Below are 21,943 nucleotides of genomic sequence, written 5' to 3' on the forward strand. Positions count from 1 at the left end.
AACTTTGCGCTAAGTTTGAAAAACTAGTTGGATCATTAGAAGTGGTGGTGTATATTTAATAATTAATAAAAAATTGGAAATCCAAACATATATTATTGCTGCAGCAATGTAAACATTTAAAAGGTTGTTCCACTACTTTTATATAGAGGATTTATCCTTAAGATAAGTTATCAATATCATATTGGTGGGGGTCCAGCACACCGCAGCCCCACCAGTCAGCTGTTTACTGTGCTGTGGATGAGGGTTGTGAACATTTATGGAGCTAAACAGCACAGTGCCATTTACTGTGTAGTGGCGGCTGTTCGGTACTGCAGATTTGATCCTAATATTGGTGAACAAAAGTAATAATAATAATAATAATAATAATCTTTATTTTTATATAGCGCTAACATATTCCGCAGCGCTTTACACACATTATCATTGCTGTCCCCATTGGGGCTCACAATCTAAATTCCCTGTCTTTGGAATGTGGGAGGAAACCAGAGTGCCCGGAGGAAACCCACGCAAACACGGAGAGAACATACAAACTCTTTGCAGATGTTGTCCTTAGTGGGGCTTGAACCCAGGACTCCAGCGCTGCAAGGCTGCTGTGCTAACCACTGCGCCACCGTGCTGCCCCAAAAGTGCTCAGATAAGGGTCTTCGGCGTGCTCGAAACATTTGTTTGAGTCCCCGCGACTGTAGGTCTTGAGGCTGTTCAACAGCCGCAACACATGATGGGATTACCTGTTTGTTAGGCAATCCCTGCATATGTTGCGGCTGTCGAACAACCGCGAGACATGCAGCCACGGGGACTCAAACAAATGTTTCAAGCACGCCAAAGTCACTCTGTTAGCACCCGAGCATGCTCGGAAAACACCTTATCCCAGCACACTCGCTCACCACTTGTTCCTATTAATTCAAATTGAGAACACCTGATCGCGTGGGATATCCCAAATATCGGGATATCCCAATATCTTCCCTCACGTAATCTCTGATCCTCCCAAGACCTCCTACTCTCCTCCACACTTATTCGTTCCTCACACAACCGCCTCCAAGATTTCTCCCGAATATCCCCCATCCTCTGGAATACCACGCCTCAACCCGTCCGATTATCCACCACCCTCGGATCCTTCAGACGGAACATGAAAACCCATCTCTTCAGGAAACCCTACAGCCTGCAATAACCATTCTGCCGTGTTACCAAGCGCCAGAGCTGCCACGTCACCAGCTGCCAGAGCTGCCGCCTCACCAACCAACGAGCTGCCACCTCACCAACCACCGAGCTGCCGCCTCACCAACCACCCGAGCTGCCGCCTCACCAACCACCCGAGCTGCCGCCTCACCAACCACCCGAGCTGCCGCCTCACCAACCACCCGAGCTGCCGCCTCACCAACCACCCGAGCTGCCGCCTCACCAACCACCCGAGCTGCCGCCTCACCAACCGCCCAAGCTGCCGCCTCACCAACCACCAGAGCTGCAGCACCCAGACCTCCTGTCTCTTCCCCATTATCCCATAGAATGCAAGTCCGCAAGGACAGGGTCCTCTCCCCTCTGTACCAGTCTGTCATTGTAAATTTGTTTACTGTTAACGATATCTATAACCCTGTATGTAATCCCTTTCTCATGTACAGCACCATGGAATTAATGGTGCTATATAAATAATAATAATAATAACAATAATAACGAGTGTTGGACCCCCACCAATCTTATAGTATTTTCAATAACTTATTTGCTACTATTAGAGCAACCCTCACCGCTAGGTTTTGCTGGTCTTCTCTCTCGAAGTTTTGAGGCTGATGGTCGTGAAGTTTTGGATTGTGCAAGGTGCTTCTAAATAATAATAAAAAAAAAATTATTGAAAACTGTTGAAATGCAAAAACCTTACAACTATAATTTACGTACAAACATAGGGGAACTGGGAAACTGCAAATATGTAAACTATGATCTAGATTTGCCGAGAGAATCTTGATAATTAATCTACCTCTTCTCCAGCCGGAGAGGGCTCCACGGACAATGAAAAAACAAAACACAACAATTACAAACTATAGGATACAATGAAGTACACGCACACTGCCATCAGATGAGCAGCAAAGCAATAACATCTATTCCTTACTAACCGCACCACTATGAGCCGGCTTATTGCACTGGACCCGACAAGCTGTTTTTCAATATGGAGTTGCACCGTTTCCCTTTTCCTAATTAACATCAATTTTTAATGAAAATCTAAAATCAGTACATGTAAACTATCCTTTAACTAGAGCTGAATATTTATGCTGTAATAAACTTTTATTTCTTGGAGACTGAGGGACCTGCTTAAGGCCAATACAGCTAATCTTACCCCAAGTCTCTGGAGGGCTGCGGACAATTGTGCAGCCCTCTATGCACATTATAAGTGAACATGGTGGAGGCAGCACTAGGCTACATCTACCTCTTTATCTGAGATGACTTTGTCTTCCCCTGTGACGACCTCTGAGGTTTTCCTTATAGATTCCTGGGATTCTTTATGCTGGAAGACAGATCTCTGAGAAGTTAGTAACAGAGCTTATGGATAATTTGGAGAAATCCCACTTAGAACAAGCAAACATACCGTGTTTTCCCCAAAATAAGGGTCTTAGATTATTATTTTTCTCCAAAAGATGGGTTCGGCTGGTTACACATTTGCGGTTGTGTCCGCAGCATTTCTGATGCATACATCCACATGCGTCTTGATTTCATGTTTAACATTGTAGATGCAGGTGCATCCGTTTGCCCACGTGTGCTTACGCATGCGTCTTTTCGCGGTGTGCGACAGGGAGCGGCTAGCGCACCATGTTGCAATTTTTGAGGTGGCAAATTTCCGTCAAATATGCGCAGGCATGTGCATGCAGAGGAGTGCATAAAAAAATCGCATAACTGTCTATGGGAGCATGCGTTCGATGCGCTTCCGTACTTCGGACTGCACATGTCCAGAAACTTATTTAGACACGCCCTCCTGAAAATATTGAACGCATGCGCATAAAAAGCGCAAACGCATGCAAAAAATGCATGCAAACGCAGCGTTTTTTTTCCCGTCATGCGTAAGCTGATGTGGGTAAAAAATGCTGCGTTGGCACGCGGTTGCGGACAAAACGCTGCGGACTCAACCGCAAATGTGAAACTAGCCTTAGGGCTTAATTCAGGGGAGGTCTTATTTTTTCCCCAAAAAACAACAACTTGAATTTAATCTTGAATAAAAAAACAAAACAAAAACATTTATTCAGATATAAACATATCAAAACACACACATACACACACTTAAAATCCATGATGCCACTTAGGGTATGTTTCCACGTTCAGGAAACGCTGAGTTTTTGACGCAGCGTTGAGCCGCAGCGTCAAAAACGCAGCGTCCAGATGTTACAGCATAGTGGAGGGGATTTCATGAAATCCTGTCTCCACTATGCATTAAAAGACGTATGCGGCAGACCCGCGAAAACGGACATGTGGCGGGTCTTAAGAACGCAGCATGTCCTTACATTGCAGAAACAACGCAAGGACAGCACAGGTGACCTGCCAGGGACCTCAGATGCAGATCTGGTCAGGATTTTACCTGCATAAAAGCCTGACCAAATCCTGATGCAATCCTGAACGTGGACACATACCCTAAAGGTCCTGGAACAATCTTAACCTTGGACCAGAAACGCTGGTGGTCCCTATGAGAGTGGGGGTCCAGGGCAATAGCCCAGTTAACCTCTGACCCAACAGCGGCCCTGACTGTAATTAGGGTTTATTTGTTACGTGGGGCTTATATCTCAAGAATACTCCAAAAATCCTGTAAGATCATGCTAGGACTTATTTTCGGGATAGGTCCTTATTTTATGGGGAAAGAGTCCACACGGTCCCAGAGATATGGACCTTTTTATTTAGCTATTTTTTTCACTAAAGAGGCATGTTTGCCAACACTCTGTTGGTAATGACCATAAACAATAGGCCAAAACTTCTGGATAAAAAAAAAAAATAATGACTACTCAAGGTGAGCCAGAACAGAGGACTTTCGCCTGGATGACAGATCCTAGAAGACTGCATTGCTGTTGACTTAACTGCTGAGTGCCAACTCCTGATCACTTGTGTGGAATGAAAACCAACATCTTGAATAATGGCGAATACGTGATAAAGGTGGAGCAAAAATCAGAATAGAAGCTCTGACACTGGAATCTCTAATATTACTCAGCAATGAAGATTAAAGAAAAAAAACATGAACGATTATCGGTAAATCTCACCGCTTTGCTTCTATGCATATTAATGCACTTATTTATTAAATGCCATATGAAGTCTGCAGTCTCTGGTAGAACAAGATATACATTGGGTATAAGGAGAAATGTGCACAATTAGGCCTAAAAGAGTTGTAATAAAGGGACTATTGAGACAGTGAGCATCTGCTATGATACAAAGCATGCCGCTGAGCCCCAGCATTCTGCCGTACTTGATATTTAACAATTAGTGAAAACTAGAGTTTCCTATAGATATGACTCAGCGCACTGTCACACTCCACAATTAATTATTTTCTGACTCTGATGTTTGCGAAGCTGTGGCCTGAATACGTTTGGTCTGCTGCTTAGTAACACACTGCAATTAGTGAGAAATGCAGGTCGACCGCCAAACTCGGGTGTAAATCTGGACGGCTTACTCATTGAGCCAGCTGTGCATATAGATACACATGACCAGACTTGCTCTCCAGCACCAGAGAGGGGCGGTAAATTAGGCTGCCGCTCCCCAGTACAGGCATACCTAACCAATCAATGTGCTACTGCAAATCTGAAGAATCAGAAGGAAACCAATCCTGGCAGAGAACTGCTGTAACACTAATGCAACCTTGTTAACCCCTGCTGGTCATACAATAAAAGGCATTATCAGAGCACAATGGGTTTTTGTTTCTTTTAGCATCGTGTGTCTAGTTTAACGTGGACATTTAAACATATTCATGTGCATACCTTTCGTTCTGTCCTTTCCTCATCTTGCAGCTTGTCATCTCTTCCACGTTCCTTCCTTCTTTCCCTCTCAGGGTCTCTCTCCCTTTTGCGCTCTTTTTCCCTATCTCGGTTCCGCGTCTTTTCTTGCTCCCGTTCCCTACTACGCTCCCCATGATCACTGTCCCGCTCACGATTGCGATGATCTGAATCCTTCTCTTTGACCAGACTCCGTTCCTGGTCTCTGTCTCGCTCTCTCACTTTCTCTCTCGCTCTGTCCTTCTCTTTTCCATGACTCCCTTCACTACGTCTCTCCCTTTCCTTGCCCTTCTCTCGCTCAGACTTGTCTTTACTTCTATCTTTATCAGTATCTGATCGGGACTCACGCGCTCTGTTCTTTTCCTTCTCATTTTTCTCTCCCTCTCTTAAACCATCTCTCTCCGTCTCCCCATTTCTCTCCCTTTCTTTCCGTCTTTCCCGTTCTTTTTTCTCTTCCTCTTTCAGTTGTTGCCTGTCCTTCCTATCTCTGCTTCCACTTCTTTCTCTGATTTCAGTTTCTCTTTTGTCCTAAAAAGTGGAACAAAAGAAAAATGGTAACAAAAGGCATTATATCATGAACATTATATGGCAAATGATTTGTCTGAAATTCAGATCTATTTAAAAGTGACGCCCATTAAAAGGGTTCTCTGGGACTAACGTATTAATGACGTAGCCATTGAATAGGCCATCAATGTGGGATTGATGGGGGTCATGGACAACCCCTTCAAACCATGTGACGTAACGACTAGAAGTCAACTTCACTCCATTTACAAGTACATTACTTCAGAGAGATGGAGGGAGGAGGGTTGGCTGACTGGCTCATCCAATAGCTAAGTCAGCCTTCTCAGTCAATGACTTGGACTTCGCTACTGAAATAAGCCAGCCAGCCCCCTTCAAACACACCACTAGTCACATGTCAATTCAGGAAACTCTTCCTCTGTCAAAACAATGCTGAAAGTGAAGGTCCTAGGATCGTTAACATCTTGAGAAAGGGGTAGTTTTCTTAAAGGGAATCTGTCACCACATTTGAGCTATATAAACTATTAAATATGGGAAATACAGGTTATAGACCTCTGAAAAAAAGTTCTACCTGTAGGTGTCATATCACATGTCTTGTTGTGAATAAATAATCTTTTATCAATTTATATAAATGATCTCTTCCAGGCTCTGGGGAGGACGTTACCTGGAAGATAACTCTGCCTCCAGAGCTAATTATACATGAAGGAGAGTTACCAGTGTGAGTCAAGTGACTAATGTAGAAAAGGAGAAATGAATCTTGTGTTCTTGAAAACACATTTTTGCTTCCCTCTACGCTCTGCTGTATTTCAACAATGTCACAACCCTGTCTGCCTGTGAGATAGAAGTTGAAGCTGAGAGGAACCTGCAGATGTGTCAGGTATAATCACACACACTCTGCAATAAGATCAGGAGAGCAGAGAGCGGCCATCACACAAGTAACCATCACACTGGTAACTCCCCCTTCATGTAAAATAAGCTCTGGGGGAAGAGTTATCTTCCAGGCAGCGTCCGCCCCATAGCCTGGAAGAGGTCATTTATTTAAAGTGATAAAAGATGAATTTCTCAGCAACAAGACATCTGATGTGAGGCAATCATGTAAGTGTTTTTTTCAGCAATCTATAACCTCTATGCCCATATTAATAATTTAGATAGGTCAAATGTGGTGACAGATTCCCTTTAATTTATGCAAGCCATTTGTGAGTTTCATGTTTTTTTGCACTCACATTAAAACAGGAAGCTGAATAACCTCATTTAAAAAGTCACTTATCGGTAGTCTTGGTTGCATGGCCTCTTTTAATTGACATACAATGTTAGTACATATTTTATCAATCCTTAGGACTTCATGTCTATCACTTCATAAATGACTGTATCAAAGTTTCTGCCCTGCACAGCAAATTCCCATCAGTGACTCTAACCTACTTCTTTCTCCTTGTGACTTCGCCTCTCTTCATCCTTTGCTTCTCTGTTCTCTTTATCTTGAGATTTGGAACTTGATGGGGGCTTGCCTTTCGGGTCTACTTTTTCTCCTGATAATATCCGCTTTACGGCATCATCACTGGACAGCTGGTTAAAAAGAATGTAGGGTACATGGTGTGACCACAGCATAATGCTGCCAAAAAACTGCTGATCGTACATGGGATGTATACATGTAGATTATTATTTCTGAACCCTCATGTAATAGCCATAGTGTAGAGTGGCGGGTAAGGGTATCTTCTGTCCCCACTCATTGCATGGACATCCTATTTCTCATTCATTCTAATGGGTTTCATATGCAAACTGCCTCTTCAGAGAAGAAAAACTCTAGCGCCAACTATTGTAAGTAGCAATCTCAAAAGTCTACATTGAACCTTTACCCAGCCTTGCCACATGACTAAGGATAAAAGCCAAACCAGAATCTCAATATGCAGACACGTGTTATGGGGTGTTGCCTCTCCTCAGTGCGAAACACATATCTCATGCTTTGCACTGAAGATGGGCAACACCATGAAACACATGTCTGCAAACTGAGATTCTGGTTGGGCTTTTGTCCTAAGACATGGCGCAAGGCTCGTTATGGCCGATATTGATTTTTAGGATTGCTACTTCCAATTGATGGAGCTAGAGTTCAAGTCCTCTTCCTTTATGGAGAGACAATCTGCATATTTAATTCTCAGAAGAGCATTGGACAGTCTATAAACCTCATTTCCCTGGCAGGTTAGGCATGTCATTCTCCATAAGGAGAAATATTACCTACTAGACCACAATAGGCGTCATATAATGCGTAATTTCTCCTTTAGAGGTGCTGCAGAGAAATAAAACAAGAGGGAGCAACTACTTTAACCCTACCGATCCAACCAGAAGAGGTTGGCAATCATTGTCACTCCCACAGACAAGTGGTAGCACATGTGAACCTGGTCACTACATTCAACTCCTCCAGGAGGCGACATGGACATGAATCCCATTTTGGCAAATCAGGAGGGGCAGGCAGCTAAATCTACCTAGTAGATAAGTGATCAATTTTGCAGGCGGAAATCCATGTTCATGTAAACTAGCAGAGTTCTCGGGTGACATCAGCACTTACTTTACTCAGGCAGCATTTTCCTATGGCTTGTAGGAACTCATTGGTCTTGTCTGGTTCATGTCCCGCCACAATACGAGCTGGCTTGACCGAAAGCGGCTCCCCGGAGACCAGAATGACGACATCTATTGCCTTCTGTAAGAAGCTGATTTTGGCGTCTTTATCCTAAGAATGAAGAACACAGAAAAAATAAAGGGTTGTCCTTCTAGAATGTGACTGCAGATTTGTGAATACTTCCAACGCATGCATTGTGAGTATTCGCTAGTGTCTGCACTGGGAACGGCGGTCAAGGATGCGATATGCATACTCCCGGCCAGGACTCGGCTAGGGGGCTCAGCCCAGCTTGTCAGTTGAGGGTACGACACCCCGCAGGATGCAGGCAGAGGAGACTGAAAATCTGAGCAGACTGCTGTCACTCACAGATGGATCCCTGCCCCCACTAATGACATACGCTACTCAGTACGTCCGATTCAGATTTCCAGACCAGAAGTAGCAGAGCTGGAATCACAGCAGACTAGATGACCCACGTAGGGATGATAGGCACAGGGCAGGTGGGTGTATGTAAGAAAACCGATGGTTAGGAAGGGTTAGGACATAGGAAAGCGAGTGAAATTAGTAGTGGAAAACCTCTTTAAAGGACAGTCAAAAGTACTGGAAGAATCCACATAAGAGTCCGGATAATGCACTCTGGAAAATCTAAGCTGGCCCGTTACCTGGCAGGACGGCCCACAAGAGCAGAGATGGCAGGCGCTACACACTAATAGACTGGAGCACAGAATGGATGACGGACAAACTCTGTAAAGACCTTAGTCTTACCGGTCTTCAGATTAGTACAGCTTAAATCTGCGCTGACTGACCTGCATTTACACTGGAAAGGATTAGACATCATCATTTCTAGACCATTTGTTGCAGCAACACAGACCCTGGCTGCAACTTTGTTGCATGGACAATAATGATAAAGAAGATGACGACAAATTGCATCATGGGTACATGGCTGAGAATAAAGCCAGCAGCGTTCCCAGGGTCACTCACAGTCGCTCATTTATGGCAAAAGCCATACTGTATTTTAACCTCTGCTTAAAGTGAACCACCTGTCATGTCAAGAAATGCTAATTACCTGCAGATATAGGGTTAATCTGTAGGTGAACAGTCTTAAAATTATGCCTGCCTTAATAAACGACCCCTCAGCAGCAGTTGGCTTACAGTCATCGGGGCAGTGCAGGAAGCCGTTACCGGACAAAGAGAGCGCACTGTCATCACTTTTTGGCACTTGTGATTGACAGCTTGCTCTGCAGACATGGTGGAGAAAAGGCTGTTAATCAAAGATTCAAGGAGTGATTAAAGCCTGCTCATTGTATACTGAGCGGTGACAGCAACAGGTCCCTGCACCGCCCCAATGACTGCAATTTATCAGTTACAGGGAGAATATCAATCCCTTATTTCCCTATAGCTGCGCTTCCAGCAAGGCAGGCATGATTATAACACCATTACCTACAGATTGACCTTATACCTGTAGGTAAAAAGCGCTTCCCCAGATGACATTGGTCTGAGTTTTAGTTTTTGTCAGATGAGAAACAAAGAAGATACACCAAGGTTACTTACTGGTAGCCGGTTTTTCCAGAACCCATGACGGCACACCTGAGAGAGGGGATCCGCCCAGCCAGGACAGGAAACCCTACTGAAAATAAAAGGGCGGTACCTCTCGGTCGCTTCAGTTGGTTTTCAGAGCATGAGAGGCCCCCCTGGTTAGTACACATGGCAATCCAACACCACATCATATTAACTAAAAACACCCAAAACACTAGTGCACACCGAAAGGGTGATAAAGGGGGGGAATATACGGGTGCCATCATGGGTTCCGGAAAAACTGGCTACCAGTAAGTAACCTTGGTGTTTTCCCTTCCCCCATGACGGCACACCTGAGGGACTTTTGTAGAAAGAAAAAACCTTAGGGAGGGACCACCGCTTGGAGTACCCTTCTACCAAAGGTTAGGTCAGCAGAGGAGGAAAGGTCTGGCCGGCAGTGTTTGAAAAAAGTCGAGGGTGAGGACCAGGTAGTGGCCTTGCAAATTTGGTCATTTGATACCTCAGCCTTCTCTGCCCAGGAGGTAGCCATAGCTCTGGTGGAGTGAGCCTTGATGCCGTCAGGAACCGGAGTGCCACTTGCAGAATAGGACAGACTAATGGCCTCCCTGATCCATCTAGCAATGGTACTTTTAGCTACCCCACACCCCTTTTTACTACCCTGAAAGGCTACAAATAGGGTTTGATCTTTCCTCCACTGACTAGTCATGGTCATGTATTGTAACATGGATCTCCTCACATCTAACATATGGAACTTTTGTTCCCCCAGATTTTTAGGATTATTACAAAATGATGGTAACGTAATCTCCTGACTCCTATGAAATTTTTGGACTACTCTGGGGAGATACGCTGGATCTGGTCTTAGGATTATCCTGTCATCAAGAATCTGAGTGTAAGGAGGGCATATTGATAGAGCTTGTAAATCACCTACCCTACGGGCCGATGTTAGGGCTACTAGTAGGACTGTTTTTTAGGGTGAGCAATTTAGGTGATATGTCCTGCAAAGGCTCAAAAGGATCTTTGGTTAAAGCCTCCAAGACCAGATTTAGATCCCAAGAAGGAATTTTGGGGATAATAACCGGTCTAGACCTGCCACAGGATTTTATAAATCGTGAAACCCACCTATTAGATGCTAGGTTGCAATTATATAGGGCCCCTAGGGCTGAAACCTGAACCTTAAGGGTGCTAGTTGCTAACCCTAGTTGTAAACCCGCTTGTAGAAATTCTAGGATGGGACCCACTGGAGCTACATCCCCTAACGGTTCACCCAACAAGTCTAAAAATTTCTTCCAGGTCCTACCGTAGATTCTGGATGTTATAGGCTTCCTGCTTTTTAACAGGGTGGAGATTAACCCTGGGGAGAATCCCTGGAGACTCAGTAACGCCCTCTCAAATTCCAGGCTGCCAGATGGAAGCCCTTCACCTGAGAGTGGGTCACTGGGTTAACAGGTCCGCTCTGGCAGGATCCACGGGTCTGTTAGCGACATCTGGATTAGAAGGGAGAACCATGGTCTTCTTGGCCAGAATGGAGCGATGAGTATTATTTTCGCTCGGTCTTCTCTGATTTTCCGGACTACTGTTGGAATCATCACTATCGGGGGAAATGCGTAAGCCAGAGAGAATTTCCACGGTATTAGTAGGGCATCTACCGCGAAAGGATGTTCCTTTGGGTTCAGTGATCAGAACTTTTTTACTTTCTTGTTGTGTGAGGTGGCAAATAGGTCTATCTCTGGTGTACCCCAGGCCTGTACTATTTGTTGAAATACTCCAGGATTCAGGGACCACTCCCCTTGTCTCAGAATTCTGCGACTCAGAAAATCTGCCCGTGAGTTCTCTACACCCCTTATGTGTAGTGCTGTTAGGGAAGATAGGTGTTGTTCCGCCCAATGAAATAGTAAATTTGACACCTCCATGAGGTTCCAAGACCTCGTCCCCCCTTGGTGATTGATGTAGGCCACTACTGCTCGATTGTCTGTCATAATTCGAGCATGGCGGCCCTGGAGCAGGGGAAGAAAATGTTTCAAGGACTTTTCTACTGCCCATAGTTCTTTTACGTTTGAGCCATAGTTCTTTTCTTGGGAGGACCAAGTTCCTTGAACTGAATGGGATCTTAAGTGAGCTCCCCAACCTAAACCGCTTGCATCGGTCGTGATGATGTCCTCGACCGGTTTCTGCCACTGGACTCCCATAGTGAGATGTTCCTCTATGGTCCACCAGACTAAGGAATCTCTTACATCCCGATGAAGACATAGATTTCCTTCCAAACGCCCTTTTAACAGTCTTTGGGCTGACAAAACTTCCCACTGTAGTTGTCTCAGGTGGAATTGTGCCCACCCTACGGCCGGAATGCAAGATGTTAACGAGCCTATTAGGGACATCGCTTTTCTTAGGGTCATCTCGGGTTGGTGTATTGCTGCAGTGGTCAAGTTGATTATTTTGGCTACTTTGTTTTCCGGGAGGAGGCAGAGCTGACGTTCTGAATCTAGTATTAACCCTAGGAAGGACTGTACCTTCACTGGAACTAATTTCGATTTGGGAACATTTATCATCCAACCCAGCTCTATTAGAGTTGATGTCCTTACCATTATCTGATGGGAGCAATCGGCCTCTGTCTTCCCTATCACAAGAAAATCGTCCAAATACGGGACAATCACGACATTCCGGGAACGGAGATATGACATTACCTCTGCCATCACCTTGGTGAAGACCCTGGGAGCTGTAGATAGGCCAAATGGAAGGGCTGTATATTGGTAATGTTTCACTTGGTTTTGTATGTAGAGAGCCACTCTCAAGTATCTCCAGTATCCGCGATGTATTGGAATATGGTAATACGCCTCCTTCAAGTCTATTACTGCCATGAAGCAGTGAGGAAACAAAAGCTTTGTGGTTGTATTGATGGACTCCATCTTGAAGGAGTGATTGTCTATTGAATGGTTGAGTTTTCTTAGGTTGATTATGGTTCTCCATGAAATATCGGGTTTTTGTATCAGAAAGAGGGGGGAGTAAAACCCCCTTCCTATTTCCTGAACCGGGACTTCTTGCAAGACATTTTTTTTAATTAGACCAAGGACTTCTGTTTCTAGAGCTAGTTGTTCCTGCTGGATTTTCCTCCGAGGAGTTATTACAAAATTGTGCCTGGGTGGATGGATAAATTTTATTTTTAGGCCGTCTTTTATAATATTTAGAACCCAGGTGCTCGGGGAGATGTTTATCCAGGCTGGATAGAAGAGGGAAAGTCTTCCTCCAACCTGTGATGTAATGTCATTGGGGGGATTTTTTTGCCGAGGTAGAGGGCCCTTTGAACATATAGCCCGATCTCCTTTTATCTTTGAACTCCCAATTTCTCCTATGTCCTGGAGGTCTGCCTCTATTATATCTTCTCCAAAAAAAAGGTTTTTTAGGATCCTTAGGGAAGGTTGGAAAGGCTTTATTTTTGTCTCCTGCCTGTTCCAATATCTCTTCTAACTTTTTCCCAAAGAGGAGTTGACCGTCGCATGGGATGGAGCAAAGCTTATGTTTTGATGGCAAGTCTCCCGGACACCCTTTGAGCCATAAGGCTCTCCTGGCCGCGTTGGACAGGCCCGCTGCTCTAGCCGTTAACTTTGCAGAGTCTATGGAGGAATCTGCCAAGAAGGCTGCTGCCCCTTGAACTAGGGATATGTTTGCAAGAATGTCATTCCTAGGAACTTTATTCCTTAGCTGGTCTTCAATTTGTTGTAACCAGACCATAAGGGTGCGAGCTGTACAAGTTCCAGCTACAGCTGGTTTCAGGCCTCCTGCTGCAGCTTCCCAGATGTGTTTCAAGAACCCATCTGCTTTTTTGTCTAGTGGATCTTTTAGGACCCCTGAATCTTCTAACGAAAGGGATGATCTCCTCAAGGATTTGGCTACCGCACCGTCAATCTTAGGGATTTTCTCCCATGATTCTGAGTCTTTTTCTTCAAAAGGATATCTCCTTTTTGATGAAGAAGGTAGGGTACCCATTTTTTCAGGTTTCTTCCATTCTTTTTCGATCAATGCCTTAATTTTTGCATTGACCGGAAATGTTCGCTTCCTTTTTTCATCTTAACCGCCAAACATGACATCCTCAAGTGACCTAGGCGTTTTTTCCTCTTTAAGACCCATAGCAGTTCTGACCGCTTTAACTAATTTTTCTACATCCTCAGTTGGGAAACATGGACGCCCCCCTGTATCACTATCTGAGGAGGAATCTGAGGACTGGACAGAGGCGGAAGAGGTAGAGGGAGACCGGGATGATATTTGACTCCCTTGTTTCTGAGAGGCCTCCGAATCCGTAGACACTTTACGGCTTTTCCTCCCAGCTTTTTTGAGGGCCAATTTTAAGGAGTCTTTTATCTCTGCCTGAATTATGGCTTTGAGGCTCGTGGCAAAATTAGGGGTCTCTTCCTGAATAGTTTTATTAATACAGTCAGCGCAGAGGTCCTTCTGCCACTGAACTGCAAGCGGGGCTTTACAAAGGGCACATTCACGGTTCTTTGTTTTGCCGCTAGATTTCCTTGACCCCTAGTGATCAAACAGAAAAAATGGACCCTGTTACCATAAGGGTGACATTCACGAAGATCACTCACCACCGCCGACCGTTAAGGGTACCGATTTTGGAGGCTAGACAGATGCACGTGTAGTGTCCTTCCTGGACGCTGAAGAGTCTTGCCAGACGGGACGGCCGCCACTCCTACCACTTGAGCGGCTGCTCCTGTGCTGGTGGCTCGGCAAGGCATCTGATGAGAGCTCCTGACGCTGCTGCTGCTATAATGGCGGCGGCTGCTGCTGCTGCTGCTCCTGTTGTCCCACTTCCATGTTGAAGCTTGTGGACATGAGCGCGTCTTCTGTGGTCAGACACCCTTTTATGGGGGACCACTGCACTCCCCGCCTCCTCCGGTGCCCAATAGTGATCCCTCCCCTCCTCTGCCGCGTCGCCGGAGTCCCATTCCACCGGCCGGCATTTCTTCATGGGCGCCGCCATCTTGGATCCGGCGCCCTCCCCCGACGTCACACGGGCACGCCCATTCCCAGCGTGACGTCAGACGGGCGACCCGGAAGCGGCCGCCGCACCTAGACGCCGGCAGAGGGAGGAGGGCGGTGCGGCAGCCACGGAAGGAGCTGGAACCTCCGACCGTGCTGCAACAACGCCCGCTCGGACGCAGAGACCCGGGGGATCTGCGGACGGCGCTTCCAGACTCCCGAACCCAACACACAGGCACTGCCTGATTCTTCCACGCCGGGACGGGACCTGGGTAAGTGGAATCACCGCCGTGTTTCAGTATGAGGGTCCCTGTCAGGACAGGAAACCCAACTGAAGCGACCGAGAGGTACCGCCCTTTTATTTTCAGTAGGGTTTCCTGTCCTGGCTGGGCGGATCCCCTCTCTCAGGTGTGCCGTCATGGGGGAAGGGGAAAAAAAAGATTCTTCGCCTTTTCTTATCTACTGTGTTTCTCCAAAAATAAAACATACGGTACTTTGAAAATAAGTCCTGCCATGATTTTACAGGATTTTTGAAGTATGCTTGAAATATAAGCCCTACTCCAAAAACAAGCCCTAGATACACTCAGTGCCAGAGTTAGGCAGGGGGCAGGTGTGTGGGATGACAAACTGGGTAATTTCCCGGGGTCCCCAGTGTTTCTATTCCAAGGTTAAGCCTGCTTAATGATCTTTAGGGACATCAAGGTCATGTGACCATGAAGTCACAACAGGTCCTATTAACTTAGAGAGTAGAAAAACTGAAGAGGACACAGGCTGTTATGTACCATATGTGCAGTGTGTGTATAGTCACGTGTATGTATGTGTGTATGTGCAGTGTGTGTGTATAGTCACGTGTATGGAAGTGCAGTGTGTGTATAGTCACGTGTATGTATGTGCAGTATGTATATATTCGTGTATGTATGTGTGTATGTGCAGTGTGTGTATAGTCACGTGTATGTATGTGTGTATAGTCACGTGTATGTAAGTGCAGTGTGTGTATAGTCACGTGTATGTATGTGCAGTGTGTGTATAGTCACGTGTATGTAAGTGCAGAGTGTGTATAGTCACGTGTATGTATGTGCAGTGTGTGTATAGTCACGTGTATGTAAGTGCAGAGTGTGTATAGTCACGTGTATGTATGTGCAGTGTGTGTATAGTCACGTGTATGTAAGTGCAGAGTGTGTATAGTCACGTGTATGTATGTGCAGCGTGTGTATAGTCACGTGTATGTAAGTGCAGCGTGTGTATAGTCACGTGTATGTATGTGCAGCGTGTGTATAGTCACGTGTATGTAAGTGCAGAGTGTGTATAGTCACGTGTATGTATGTGCAGCGTGTGTATAGTCACGTGTATGTAAGTGCAGAGTGTGTATAGTCACGTGTATGTATGTGCAGCGTGTGTATAGTCACGTGTATGTAAGTGCAGTGTGTATAGTCACGTGTATGTATGTGTGTATGTACAGTGTGTGTGTATAGTCACGTGTATGTAAGTGCAGTGTGTGTAGTCACGTGTATGTATGTGCAGTGTGTGTATAGTCACGTGTATGTGTGTATGTGCAGTGTGTGTGTATAGTCACGTGTATGTATGTGTGTATGTGCAGTGTGTGTATAGTCACGTGTATGTAAGTGCAGTGTGTGTATAGTCACGTGTATGTATGTGCAGTGTGTGTATAGTCACGTGTATGTATGTGTGTATGTGCAGTGTGTGTATAGTCACGTGTATGTATGTGTGTATGTGCAGTGTGTGTATAGTCACGTGTATGTATGTGTGTATGTGCAGTGTGTGTATAGTCACATGTATGTAAGTGCAGTGTGTGTATAGTCACGTGTATGTAAGTGCAGAGTGTGTATAGTCACGTGTATGTATGTGCAGTGTGTGTATAGTCACGTGTATGTATGTGTGTATGTGCAGTGTGTGTATAGTCACGTGTATGTATGTGTGTATGTGCAGTGTGTGTATAGTCACGTGTATGTAAGTGCAGTGTGTGTATAGTCACGTGTATGTAAGTGCAGAGTGTGTATAGTCACGTGTATGTAAGTGCAGTGTGTGTATAGTCACGTGTATGTATGTGCAGTGTGTGTATAGTCACGTGTATGTATGTGTGTATGTGCAGTGTGTGTGTATAGTCACGTGTATGTATGTGTGTATGTGCAGTGTGTGTATAGTCACGTGTATGTAAGTGCAGTGTGTGTATAGTCACGTGTATGTAAGTGCAGAGTGTGTATAGTCACGTGTATGTATGTGCAGTGTGTGTATAGTCACGTGTATGTAAGTGCAGTGTGTGTATAGTCACGTGTATGTATGTGTGTATGTGCAGTGTGTGTGTATAGTCACGTGTATGTATGTGCAGTGTGTATATATTCGTGTATGCATGTGCAGTGTGTGCATATTCATGTGTATGTATGTGCAATGCATGTACAGTTATATGAAAAAGTTTGGGCACCCCTATTAATCTTAAGCTTAATGTTTTATAAAAATTGTTGGTTTTTTTTGCAACAGCTATTTCAGTTTCATATATCTAATAACTGTTGGACACAGTAATGTTTCTGCCTTGAAATGAGGTTTATTGTACTAACAGAAAATGTGCAATCTGCATTCAAACAAAATTTGACAGGTGCATAAGTATGGGCACCCTTATCATTTTCTTGTTTTAAATACTCCTACCTACTTTTTACTGACTTAGGCTATGTGCACACGTCAGGATTTTTTCCTGACAAAATCCTGACACTTCTGCCAGAAATTCGCGTTTTTTTTCCACGCGGATTTCTCGCGGAAATTGCGCGTTTTTTGCGCTGATTTTTTGCGGATTTTTTTTTTTTCCTGAATGTCATTTTGGCATAGAAATCCGCAAAAAATCCGCAAAAAGAATGAGCATGTCCATTTATTTTGCGGAATGCGTTTTTTTTGCGGAAAAAAACGCTAACATATGCACAAAAAATGCGGAATGCATTCTAAAAGATAGGATGCATAATGTTAGCGTTTTTTTTTACCGGATTTATAGCATTTTTATTGCGAAATTCCGCAAAAAAAACGCTAAAAATCCGGACGTGTGCACATACCCTCACTAAAGCACTTTTTTTGGTTGTCTAACCTCATTGAGCTTTGAACTTCATAGCCAGGTGTATGCAATCATGAGAAAAGCTACTTAAAGTGGCCACTTGCAAGTTGTTCTCCTGTTTGAATCTCCTCTGAAGAGTGGCATCATGGGCTCCTCAAAACAACTGTCTAATGATCTGAAAACAAAGATTATTCAACATAGTTGTTCAGGGGAAGGATACAAAAAGCTGTCTCAGAGATTTAACCTGTCAATCTCCACTGTGAAGAACATAGTAAGGAAATGGAAGAACACAGGTACCTGTAATGCTGTAGATAAGCCGCCGATGTTACCTGAAATAGGAGAAAAAGAGGTTATATTATATTCACCCAGGGGCGGTCCTGCTGCGGTCTGGTCAAATGGGTGTCTCAGGTCCGCTCCGGTGCCTCCCATCTTCATTCCACCTCTTCTGGTCTCCACGCCGCGGCTCCGGCGCAGGCGTACTTTGTCTGCCCTGTTGAGGGCAGAGGAAAGTACTGCAGTGCGCAGGCGCTGGAAAGGTCAGAGAGGCCTGCTAGAAGCTGTTATTTTTGCAAAAGGAGGATCTACTAAATATTAATGTTAGTTTTCTGGTGGATTGCCCATACTTATGCACCTGTCAAATTTTGTTTGAATGCAGATTGCACATTTTCTGTTAGTACAATAAACCTCATTTCAAGGCAGAAACATTACTGTGTCCAACAGTTATTAGATATATGAAACTAAAATAGCTGTTGCAAAAAAACAACAACAATTTTTATAAAACATTAAGCTTAAGATTAATAGGGGTGCCCAAACTTTTTCATATAACTGTATATTCATGTGTACGTATATACAGTGTGTACATTCACGTGTACGTATGTGCTGGGGGGGGGGGTGTGTATTGACATGATTATTTTTGTTGATTTTTTTTTTTTTTTTGTTCAAGATTAAAAGTGGATTTTTGTTCACGGAAAAAAAATAAGACATCCCCTAAAAATAAGCCTTATCCCAACTTTCGGAGCAAAAAATACAGGACCCAGTTTTAGTTTCAGGAAAACATGGTAGTAGTCCGAAAAAAAAAATGGACAGCACTCGAATTGCATCAGAGTGTTGTCAGATTTCTTTCACATACCCACACATTCTTTCACATTGCCGATTTTGTTCTGACATTCAGATCAACATTGGACATATCTCGGCGATTTTGAGTGGATCGCTCAGTATATGAAAAAATCACGGACATGTGACAGCCCCATTCACTATTGTAGGTATGAGTGGTATTTGTGAAAAACACAGACAAGACTCCCACACGAAGAAAATGGACATGTGAATGAGCCTTTACACTGCAGGCATCTGAGAGCAATGATTGTGATCTGAGCTTGCTTCAACCACAACAGTAACATTTAAGAGGCTAGCACGGGGACAGGCCTCTATGCCATCTGCCATGTTGGTACACCCATGAAGCCCTGACGGTGGGTGTAATACACAAGCATTGCAGTTTCATGTATCCTAAGCACAAATTAAAAGGACAAGTGCATTCAGCGTGGCCGAACATTTCTCAATCATTGATAATAGCCAAGATGTGTAACTGCTGGGATTTTTGCTTGTGGCGCTCATACTCGATACTGAATAAATTGAGATTTTTTATTTTATATCCATTTTTTATCTGTTGCGTATTATTAGTCGCGTCTATCCATCCTGTGATTTCCATAATAACACAACTTTTCTATCTTGGTGCTGCAATATCAATGTTGAGGTGTGAACATCGCACGGTCTGCAGATTACGGTGCCGGCAGTCACACAGGTCACATATAACGCTCCGCACTCTTGGAGCTACGCACGGCTTCTACAGTCGTTCCACCCTGGCAGCCTCCCATTAACATCAGCCATTGTATCTTGCCCTTGAAGTCAAGTGTAACTGGGCAACCCCAGGACAGTTTATAAGGCAGTTGCCATGTAAGTGATATCTCGGGAATGTGCCATGTTTACAGGCGTGAAATAATTCATTCGGTTCCACTGGATACCATCATACATTTACATAGCTAAGAAAATGGTGGGGACACAGAGCAAAAGGGACAGGGTCAGATTTTATGTGATGGGATGTTCATATCGTATCAAGACTCTTTTTTAAAGGCACAGTCTACATTTTTAAAGGCTCCAGGTTTTCCCGTCTGAAAAAAAAAAGGAACCCGTTTTTAAAAAAACAAAACAGAAAATTCTGAAATATGACAAATCTTAATTCGCCTTATTTCTTCTAAGGCTATGTGCACACGTTCAGGATTTCTTGCAGAAAATTCCTGAGAATTCCGGACATTTTCTGCAAGAAATCCGCAAGAAAAACGCATGCGTTTTTGCCGCGGTTTTTTCCGGACACTTCCCAATGCATTTTGGAGTGGGAAATCCGCAAAAAAAACGGAAAATTAATGAACATGCTGCGTTTTTTGCCGCGATGCGTTTTTTTCGCGGAAAAAAACGCATCATGTGCACAAAACATGCGGAATTCATTCTAAATGATGGGATGCTTATTGTATGCGGGTTTTTTTTGCGGTTTTATCGGGAAAAACCGCGAAAAAACCGCAACGTGTGAACACAGCCTAATGGTTCCATTGATCTCTGTAACATTTTGTCTACATGGCATCAGGTCATGCAGCAAAATCCTCCAATACATGCCAGAGATATCCAATTCCCATGGACAAAAATGTGGACCTGTCCGCTGGTATCCAAGGACGTGACCCCACGACATCACAGAGCCCACGGGGATAAACAGGATCAATGGAAACGAATTCCCACCAGTGTAGGGGTTGCATTAGTCGCCATCACACTTTGATTACAAACTGTCAGCATGTAACTGCTGCAGCCAATCAGTCCCTGCTGTCCCATGTCACTGCTGCAGCCAATCAGTCCCTCCTGGCCCATGTCACTGCTGCAGCCAATCAGTCCCTCCTGGCCCATGTCACTGCTGCAGCCAATCAGTCCCTCCTGGCCCATGTCACTGCTGCAGTCAATCAGTCCCTCCTGGCCCATGTCACTGCTGCAGCCAACAAGTCTCTCCTGGCCCATGTCACTGCTGCAGCCTATCAGTCCCTCCTGGCCCATGTCACTGCTGCAGCCAACAAGTCTCTCCTGTCCCATGTCACTGCTGCAGCCAATCAGTCCCTCCTGGCCCATGTTACTGCTGCAGCCAATCAGTCCCTCCTGGCCCATGTCACTGCTGCAGCCAATCAGTCCCTCCTGGCCCATGTCACTGCTGCAGCCAATCAGTCCCTCCTGGCCCATGTCACTGCTGCAGCCAATCAGTCCCTCCTTGGCCATGTCACTGCTGCAGCCAATAAGTCCCTCCTGGCCCATGTCACTGCTGCAGCCAATCAGTCCCACCTGGCTCATGTCACTGCTGCAGCCAATAAGTCTAAGTCCCTCCTGGCCCATGTCACTGCTGCAGCCAATAAGTCCCTCCTGGCCCATGTCACTGCTGCAGCCAATCAGTCCCTCCTGGCCCATGTCACTGCTGCAGCCAATCAGTCCCTCCTAGCCCATGTCACTGCTGCAGCCAATCAGTCCCTCCTGGCCCAAGTCACTGCTGCAGCCAGTCTCTCCTTGCCTATGTCACTGCTGCAGCCAATCAGTCCCTCCTGGCTCATGTCACTGCTGCAGCCAATAAGTTCCTTCTGACCCATGTCACTGCTGCAGCCAATCAGTCCCTCCTTGCCTATGTCACTGCTGCAGCCAATCAGTCCCTCCTTGCCTATGTCACTGCTGCAGCCAATCAGTCCCTCCTGGCTCATGTCACTGCTGCAGCCAAAAAGTTCCTTCTGGCCCATGTCACTGCTGCAGCCAATCAGTCCCTCCTGGCCCATGTCACTGCTGCGGCCAATCAGACCCTCCTGGCCCATGTCACTGCTGCGGCCAATCAGACCCTCCTGGCCCATGTCACTGCTGCCGTCAATCATGGGCCACATCCTGCAAGATATCACCACCACTTGTGCTAGCAGCTTGCAAACAAAGACACGTGGTGACTCCCGGGTCACCTGCACTGAATCAGCGGGGGACTTTTTTTTAAGTTATTTCAGTGTATTCACTGCTTTTTTACTTTTTTTTTTCAAAGAGCCAGAAAACACCTTTAAAGTACTGGAAAAAATTATCAAGGTTATCAATGTCATTATAGCATTAGAAAGTGCAAGTCATCTTCAAAAAAATTTCACATAAGAGGAGTCTTATCTGCAGAATTTAGGAGAGGGTTTAGGGGTCATCCTTTGTGTCCTATTTACAGAAATGAATGTCAAAGATCCTAAATGTGATAGCAGTTAT

At 45.0% G+C, this 21,943-nt stretch overlaps 1 protein-coding gene across 1 annotated transcript in view; it reads right to left on the reverse strand.

The window, feature by feature from the left end:
- Nucleotides 1-21,943, reverse strand: part of TRAF3IP1 (TRAF3 interacting protein 1) — a 63,787-nt gene that overhangs the window by 31,673 nt on the left and 10,171 nt on the right. The window contains exons 3-7 of the mRNA XM_069733300.1: nucleotides 8,026-8,187; nucleotides 6,885-7,028; nucleotides 4,932-5,474; nucleotides 2,411-2,488; nucleotides 1,737-1,812 (exon numbers count right to left, since the gene is read on the reverse strand). Of these exons, the coding sequence (XP_069589401.1) occupies nucleotides 1,737-1,812; nucleotides 2,411-2,488; nucleotides 4,932-5,474; nucleotides 6,885-7,028; nucleotides 8,026-8,187 (1,003 nt within the window). The remainder of the gene's footprint in view (nucleotides 1-1,736; nucleotides 1,813-2,410; nucleotides 2,489-4,931; nucleotides 5,475-6,884; nucleotides 7,029-8,025; nucleotides 8,188-21,943) is intronic.

This window comes from Ranitomeya imitator, chromosome 7 (assembly GCF_032444005.1).
Source record: "Ranitomeya imitator isolate aRanImi1 chromosome 7, aRanImi1.pri, whole genome shotgun sequence".
Classification (NCBI taxonomy): Eukaryota; Metazoa; Chordata; class Amphibia; order Anura; family Dendrobatidae; genus Ranitomeya; species Ranitomeya imitator.